Source organism: Pteropus alecto, unplaced genomic scaffold (assembly GCF_000325575.1).
Source record: "Pteropus alecto unplaced genomic scaffold, ASM32557v1 scaffold94, whole genome shotgun sequence".
Taxonomy (NCBI): domain Eukaryota; kingdom Metazoa; phylum Chordata; class Mammalia; order Chiroptera; family Pteropodidae; genus Pteropus; species Pteropus alecto.
In genome coordinates, this window is record NW_006437736.1 from 13,163,026 (window position 1) to 13,171,447 (window position 8,422).

General features: G+C 49.9%; 1 protein-coding gene across 1 annotated transcript; it reads left to right on the plus strand.

Annotated features, from left to right (window-relative positions):
• The first annotated feature begins 3,572 nt into the window (after nt 1-3,572).
• CD27 (CD27 molecule) lies at nt 3,573-8,416 on the plus strand. Its single transcript, XM_006914615.3, has 6 exons — nt 3,573-3,840; nt 4,032-4,163; nt 6,609-6,788; nt 6,998-7,081; nt 7,327-7,446; nt 7,708-8,416. Exons 1-6 carry the CDS (start codon nt 3,705-3,707, stop codon nt 7,827-7,829), a joined length of 774 nt encoding a protein of 257 aa, XP_006914677.1. The 5' UTR covers nt 3,573-3,704; the 3' UTR covers nt 7,830-8,416.
• The last annotated feature ends 6 nt before the right edge of the window (nt 8,417-8,422 follow it).

The following is an 8,422-nucleotide window of genomic DNA, read 5'->3' on the forward strand; positions in this document are numbered from 1 at the left end:
ACCATGTTTGGGGTTTTTTTTTTTTTTTTCCATCTTTGTGTCCCATTACTTAGCTAGTACCTAGGGCAGAATGAATGTACAACAAATTCTTATCAAATGAATGAAAGGTGACATTTAGGAGGTCACTGTGGCCTCAAGCCCTTGAAATTTCAATTTTGTAATTGTAGATAGAACTGTCAAGGAACAAGACTGAGACTGGACCATCTAATATTTATCCCTTTTCCCATTTAGGAAAAAAAAAGTGCAGCTAGCTGCCAACGTTAATTTAACATCACGCATAGGAATGTTGTTTTCTAGGATCTGACATTTTCAACGATAGAGAATTACTATATTTTATAAATGGAAATATCACTACTAAAAACAGAGTGCTATAACAGAATGATATCATTTGTTTCCAAAGACTATCGATATACTAGAGTCATGTGAAAATAATAATAAAAGCAAGATATTTTATGGCAAACTTTGAGGGTAAGGTCATCTGTGAGTTATCTTGAGGTACAGGCAGCCACAAGCGCCACTGGCAAGTATTCTCGGGGCAAAGGGGACATGGGTTAGTGATTTCCTTGCATGCTAGGAGACACTGGGAGCTACAGCTGAGATACCGAAAAGCGATCAGAGGTGGGAAGAAATGCCCATGGTTCGTGAATCTCCCAGGAGACTCAGACTGGAGAGTCCCAGAAATGCATATTACAGATCCGAGATATTGAGTACCCAGACCCTCATTCACTAGCCCACCCCACCGTCCTGCCCAGCTGGTCTCTGAAGGCTCCCTGGGAAGGAGGATCTAAAGCAGTTGGGGGTCCAGGGCAGGCGGGGGTCATAAAAGAAAGTAGGAGTGGAGGAAGAAGGAATGAAGTGGGAGACAAAGGCGGCCAGAAAAATTAAGAGGTTTGGTTGATAAGGATCATGGACGGTGATTTCTGACATCTATGAACTTGGAGAGAGAGTTTAGTTCCACTGAGTACTTTGACTGGTTATGGATTTATAAAGGGCCAAGATTGATTTTGGAATTAGAGGCTGAAGAGAGACGAAGTACGCTGCCTGAGAGAAGATTTTTGAGTCAGACCGTGACAGAAAAAGGAGGGGAGAGAGGTGTCAGCAGGATTGTCAGTGCCTTTATTGCTTTGTAGGGCAGCCAGACCACTGCTCAATCTCTGGAGTGGGAAGGACCATTAAGAACAAGAACATCCAAATGGAAGTTTTAGTTGTATCCTTATAACATATAAAACGGCAGTAAAAGTTTTGCCATCCCTAACAGCCTTCTGTTTACAGTTGGTTTGGAGGAAAATTCAAGAAAGCCCTGTCTCCCAAATTTGGGGCCTGTAAGGGAACAGCCAAGAACAGAAAGGGAAGGACAAGACTTCAGCTGAAAGAAGAATCAAGACCGGATGTAACAATATGCCCAACCCGCTGGGATTTGTGCCAGGCAACAGCCCTGCCTCCTCCCCACTCTGCTCAGGGCCCACCCTGATTGGAAAGCAAGGAGTATCTTATCTAGATATTAAGGAGCAAGGTGACCCCAGCTGATATCCAGGCTACAGTCATTGCTTAGACTGAGGGTTTGGTCAGGACCTGTCAAAATTAATGAAAGTTGTCAAAAGAGAGGCTTCCTCAGGCCTGTCTCCGAAGTACCAAGAAAAGGAGGGAGCTGTTGAGGAAAGACGGTATATCTCTGCAGCACCCAGGGGTGGAGAGAAGCTGAACCTCCAAAAAGAAAGAGGTGGTAGGAGATTTTGAGGGAGAGATCAGCAGGTTGCATTCACAGGGTCTGCAGACCAGAGGAAGGGACTGTTCGGGGAGCCAGCCTAGGACAGGCCGATGCTCACCAGAAGTTGATGCGAACAGCACAGAAGGCAGGAGGCGAGGTCATTCCGTTTGCCCAGAGAAGAGTAAGCTCCAGAAACCTGGCTTTCCTCCTCCCAGCCAGGGGTGTTCCAGGAGAGCCAGGCAGACTCCTCCTGCCCTATCCTCCATGGAGAAGTGATGAGTAGAACAGGGGAGAAGAGCATTGGCAGAGAACACAGGCCTCCCATGAGTGAGCAGCTCAGGGTCTAGTCGAGGTTCAAAGTCTTCTCAGCGTCTTCCAATTCTCCCTTAGGCAAGTTTCTCCCTAAAGGTCCCCAACTCCTCATTATTCCTCTAGGGTCTTATCCATCCGCACAGGGCCCCACCTCCCTGTGATATTAACTGTGATCTGGGAACGGGGCAAAATCCTCTGATGCCAAAGTTAACATTCTCTGAGGTGGGAACTCGGACACTCTGCAGGATAGTGAAAAGGAAGGTTTTGTATAAGTAACTCTACGAATCACACCCACGTGTGGCTTCACTAGCGAAGACCCTCCTGAAGACTAGAGGGGGTCGAGGAAAAACAGGAGGATGAAAAACAATGAAGAGAAAAGAAACCAAAGAGTAAGACAGAGAACAGCTCTAACGAGTGAGATCACAGGGGTGTGACATTTTATGAGCAGTATGGAAACAACTGCAAAGCCCCTGAATGAAAAATAGCCTGGAGAAATGAGCCGCCCCACACCTCGGTCCTCAGGGAAAAAGGAGTGGGTGGCTGTCTGACCCAAATGTTCTCAGCACTCAAAGAGGGGAAAGTCCAGATGTTGCCAATATCCCCAAGTCAGTCTTCCCAGGACATGTGGAAATAGGGGACCCACAGGCATCGACTTTTAATCCCAAGTGCCCAAGGCTGGGAGAGGAGATGCCCCAGGTACTTCAGGACACAGTGACTGACACAGCCAGAGGTGGGAAGGGGAGGATAAAGATAGCACTGGAGTGAGGACAGAAGGCCAGATGGGCAGTGGGTGATACGCGTACCACAGGCTGGCTGGCAGGAAGATTAAATGAGATCACTCGTGATCTCCTAGCACAGGGTCTGACAGAGGTTTAAGTCCTTTGTTTGCCATTCTGAACAATTTCGTAGCGAGTTCTTTTGGCCATTAAACCAGACCTCAGCTGCTGCAAGGCTTATAGTCATTATTCGCCTCACTTAGTTTAAATATTCAATTATTTGCTGCAGAAATGTTGTGCATGATTGTGGATGCTACCCCAGTCCCATGAGGGTGTGTCTTGTGATGCTAGTTTCTTTCCGAAATCTGAAAAATTCTGAATTCTAAAACTTATCTGACCCCAAGAGTTTTAGATACTCAGTTCTGGTTACCCTTCCTTCTCTAAACTGCTTATCTCTGTGAAAAAAGCTTATGCTCAGTGGGGATAGGAGAGATGTGCAAATTAGCTTGCACGCTGTGAACAGGGCGGTAATGTAGGCATCCTCGTAAACAAGAGCGTGAACAGAAGAGCTGGGTGACTGGGCACATCCAACACTGTAAAAGAAGCAGGCACAGATGGGTTACATTCTTCAGGAGCACGAGAGAAACAGGAATAGAAAGGCAGAAGCTGCGTTTTGGAGTAGGTGTCTTTGAAGAGCAGCAGGTCTTCTGACAGAGTCTGCCCTTTAACATCTCTCCCCAGTACTCAGCACGCAGAAAGGGGGTGGGGGGTAGGAAGTTGCTGCTATGAGTAAAAAAAAAACAGACAGCCACAATAGAGCTTCAACTGCCATCAGATGTCAGCTTGCCACCTGAAGCTGGGCAACGCAGAGGAGGCTGCTCAGGAAGTGTAGAGGGAATAGCGTGCCCAGCACAGAGGCCAGCTGTCAGCCACTGGAGAGTGCAGTAAGAGCTACCTGGGCAGGAGCCATGGCCTGGCCACCTTCCTGCTGGCTGTGGGTTCTGGGGACTCTGACGGGGCTCTCAGCCACCCCAGCCTCCAAGATCTGTCCAGAGAAGCACTACTGGGTGCAGAAAGGACTGTGCTGCCCAATGTGTAAGCCAGGTAAGAGAAGAGGCCTTGCCGGGGGCCGGCTGAGGGTAGGAGAGAGAGGACTGGGTATGGGGGGGAGAGGGAAGCAGAGGGGGAATCTGAGCTCCAGCAAGGAGAAGAACCCTGCAGCACCCAAGGCACCCCCTTGAAGAGGGTGCAGAAGCAGCCTTCCTGGGGCCTTGACCCTGCACCTCTGCTCACAGGAACATTCCTCAGGAAGAACTGTGACTGGAACAGAAAGGCTACTCAGTGTGACTCGTGTATACTTGGGATTTCCTTCTCACCAGACCACAACACCCGGCCCCACTGTGAAAACTGCCGCCACTGTAACTCTGGTGAGATGGGCGAGCACTCGGGGGTGCAAGGTGGCAGAGCTGAGTGCGGAAAAGCAAGGAGTGGGGAAAGTCGGGGCTGCGGTGGCTCCACGGCTATGGCAAGCAGAGCCAGTGCTGGGAAATGGGGCATCCTGGGAGCAGGAGTGTTGACATGATGTGGGAGGATGCTGTTTTTCAGAGAAGGAGGAAAATATGAGAATGGGTCCATGGCTAGCATCAAGACAATGAAAAGCGGAAAGTGGCTCCGAGACCTCAGTTTCAGCCGAGCGACCCCTTCCTTTTGAAATGGCTGGGTTTAAAATGGACATTTGGAACGTGGAATACATCTAAGGACATAACAGTATCAGCCAGTGGACAATATCCTTTCTTTGCACAAAAGCCAACTTAGGAAAATGAATGTGCATGTGGCTTATGTTTTTCTTATTTCGGAATTTCATTTTTTTTAAATTAAGAAGTGTAATATATGCAGCTGTTATGAATTATTTTATTATTTCTCCATTTTAGCTAGAATTTCAGAAATGATGTGCCACTACGCACAGAGTAGCGGACTTTAAAGTGGCCCCTTTGAACAAATGCCTTCCAGCGGGACACTTATGACTGCTTAGCCTAGCTACCCAACTACTAGCCTGTAAAGGGGGTTTGCTTGCTCTCATTAGGCCTTGCCATATTCTTTAAAAACTAACTAGATGAAAGGTTTAGCCATAACGAATCAAACGACAACATCTGAAATGCACAAGAAGTATTCCTCAGTCCACTTAACTTTAAAAGATATAATTGCTAATGAATGTTTTTCTCTTCTTGGCAGCAACCCCAGCAGAGTCGGACTTTTTTAATCAAAGCCGCCCCATCCGCTCTCTAGGCCCCACCAGGCCTCTTCCCTGTACTGAACCAGTCCATACTTCCTTCCCTATGTTCCAGACCAGTCTCATCCACGATCTTTCTCTGCGAGACACGGCCCACAGGGTCCCCAAAGCACTCAGGCAGGCCCGGGCTGCAGGACTCTGGGGTGGGGGGACTGAATGAGTTCAGTCCTCTTGGATCTCAGTATTCCCATCTGTAAGGTGGAAAAGTCCTGGAAACATGGTGAAGAGAACTCTCGGGTCTCTGGATACTCATCACTGAAAACAATGGCCCTTCACCCATGTTTACCCAGTCCCAGCCCCTTCTTTGGCTCTTCCCTTCTCTTTGGCAGATGCCCTCCTAATCACCCCTCCTCGATCTTCTCTGCCTACCTCTCCCTCGGCACCACCACTGTCCCCTCCCCTACCCTGTTCATCCCTTGCAGATCCTTACCCAGGCAGGCTCACCATTCTTGATAAGCACAGGAGACCAAATTTTTATAGCAACAACTAGTCATAAGGATGAGAAGGAAAAAAATCGTGTCCCTCTCCCCTTCCTGACAAAAGGCAAACATTAGGCAAATTATTAGAGTTGGTGACAGTCTTTGGCATCCTCCAACCCCGCTCTCAGCACCCCTCTTCCACCTGTCAGGGCTCCTTTCCCTGGGTCCCCATGACTGCACTGCCCTAAGGCCCCACCACGTTCCAGCTCAAGTCTGGCCCACACCCAGGTACTGCTGCCTCCTCTAGAATCACCCTCATCTTCTCAAACACCCCAACCACTTATGAGCCCAACCCAGCCCAGGGCCCCTCACATCCTCCACCCAGCACCAGACCTCTACACTTGAATAAAACTTATATTTTAAAGGCAAAGGATGTCAGTAACCAAGTAACCCTCCAGTAAAATTAAAAACCTGTCAGGACCACAGTAGCACTATTTCTAATTGCTAAAAACTGGAAACTACCCAAATGCATATTAACAGTACAATGGATGAATAAACGCGATATAGTCACACAATGGGATACTGCACGGCAGTGAGAATGAATGATCTGCAATTACACTCAACAATATGGACTAATCTCACAAAGAGTTGAGTAAAAGTACCCAGACACAAATGAACACACGCACGATTCCATGTACATAGTACAAAAACAGGCAAAACTATCTTGTGGTAGTAGGCAGTCAAGCTAGTGGCTATTCTTGGGAGCGTATGGCGAGTCACTGGAAAAGAACACTACTGGTCACCTTCTGTTTCTTGATCTGGTGCTGGTTATCAATTTGTACTAATTCTCGACTTTATACTCGTGATGTAGGTACTCCTCTGTATTACAATTCAATTGTAAAAGCCTCAGTGAGTTGAGAGAAAAATCATATAAGCCGTTTCTATTTTTCATAGCATCTATTTCTGAACCATGAATTTTCTAAAAGGTCTAAGTTTTTCCCTTAATAACAATTATACTAATGGCAAAGCCACTGGGTGCCGGCGAGGGAGGGGCCAGCCTTGGCAGGGGCGGAGTGGTCCTGGGGGACAGGATTAAGCAAGTGGACCTTGAATGCCGCTGAGGCCTGAGCATCTCGTGTTCCTCCGGCCTCCTCTGTCTCCAGGTCATCTCATTCGAAACTGTACCCTCACGACCAATGCCGAGTGCACCTGCCCCAAGGGCTGGCAGTGCAGGGACAGGGAGTGCACTGAGTGTGATCCTGCTCCAAATCCCTCACCGACCCCTCGTCCATCGCCGGCCCTAGGCCCTCGCCCACAACCCACCCACTTACCTCACACCAAAAGTAAGTTCTAGGCAACTCTTTGTCCAGTCACTTGGGGTAAGGGTCACCCTCAATCAGCATCCCCACTTCCGTGCCTACCCCCACGAGTTACCTGGTCAGCCTATCTCTGCCTTCCCTTCGCAAACAGAGCCTCTCAGGCCTCCGAGACCTTCAGCCTCACCTCTCCCTGTGGGGCTCCAGGCTGCTGCTCACCCGGTCTGTTTTTCCAGAGATAGCAGAGGCCAAGACAGCCAGACACATGCAGACTCTAGCTGACTTCAGGCCGACCCCAGCTCTCTCGACCCACTGGCCACGTGAGTTTTCTCCCCATTCCCCACCCCCAGAGAGAATGCACACGGAAGAGTCCAGGAGAGAGGCCAGCCAGAAAGTAGGGATAAGAAAAAGAGGAAGAGTCTACGGATGAGGGAAAGACTTGGTCCAATGGTGGAAGAGGGGGTGGAAGGGGGGAAAGAGGCAGGGGTGTCGGTAGGGCTGGGCTGAAGGGAGTCAAGGACTAGAGCCTCCCAAAAAACCCTTATGTGGCCCCTGCCTATCACAGCCCAGAGGTCCCTGTGCAGCTCAGATTGCATCCGCGGCTTTGTGGTCCTCTCTGGAATGTTTCTTGTTTTCACCATGGTTGGAGCCATGTTCTTCCATCAACGAAGAAAATATGGACTAAGTAAGAGACAAAATACAGGTCTCTAGTCCTGTCCCCGACCCCACCCCACCTTCTCAGCCCTGCCACCCATGCCTGGAACCTCATGGGAGCTTTCCTATCTCCATCTTCACCAGCCCCAGTTCCCACCCACTCTTCCTCTCCTCTTAGCTGACACCCTCCTGACAGCCCCCCCTCCAGCTTTCCTCCCTTGCTATCTCTCCTCCCTTCGCCTTCTCCTCCGACCCCCACCAGCAGCCAAGATTCATGTTTCCCCTTCTGCAGACAAAGGAAGTCCAGCGGTGCCTGGTGAGCCTTATCCTTGCAGCTGTCCCAGGGAGGAGGAGGGTGCCACCATCCCCATCCAGGAGGATTACCGGAAACCCGAGCCTGCGACCTACCCCTGAGCCAGCACTCCGCAGAGGGAAGGTCATCTCTGCAACCAAGTCAACCCCACCCCACCAACCACCCAGAGGCAGATACTTGGCACCCCCAATTTCAGCACATGCTTTCGTCAGGATCCTTTCCTGTGTACAGACTTGAGAAAGTACCTTTCCAAGACCAGCAGTGACAAAGACACCCGGGAATAAGGTGGGAGGTGGGAAGCAGGATGTGTCCTGCCCTGGCCAGCTTCACCCCTGTGCTATAGGAGGGCTGGGGCTCCAGTTGTAAAACACACCCTACGAAAGCCCCACATGCGGTTTCACTGATTTAGAAACTCTGAAAAATAAAGTGAGACTGCCACACACAGCCGCTCTCCCGCTCGCTCTCTGAAATGCCAATCTCGCAGCGCAGGCCCCTCCCAGCCTCGGCTCCTATCAGGGATCTGAGGGAGGAGCTTCTCCCGGTGCAGAGGTGTGTTGGGGCCCTCCCAAAGGGGGAGGGGAAGACAGGCCAGGAGATCGGGAGGAGAGCACCAACGGAAAATGAGGACAGGTTCCCAGGCTACGGGGGTTCCTGCTTTAGGCTCCAGTCTTCTCCCTTCCTCTCCTCGCCTCCT

What these genes read in the sequence shown, in the direction of transcription:
- CD27 (XM_006914615.3), top strand. Translation starts at nt 3,705, where the DNA reads ATGGCCTGGCCACCTTCCTGCTGGCTGTGGGTTCTGGGGACTCTGACG. An exon ending in CTGCCGCCACTGTAACTCTG is followed by an intron (nt 4,164 to 6,608) that starts GTGAGATGGGCG and finishes CTCTGTCTCCAG; the next exon opens with GTCATCTCATTCGAAACTGT. An exon ending in ACGAAGAAAATATGGACTAA is followed by an intron (nt 7,447 to 7,707) that starts GTAAGAGACAAA and finishes CCCCTTCTGCAG; the next exon opens with ACAAAGGAAGTCCAGCGGTG.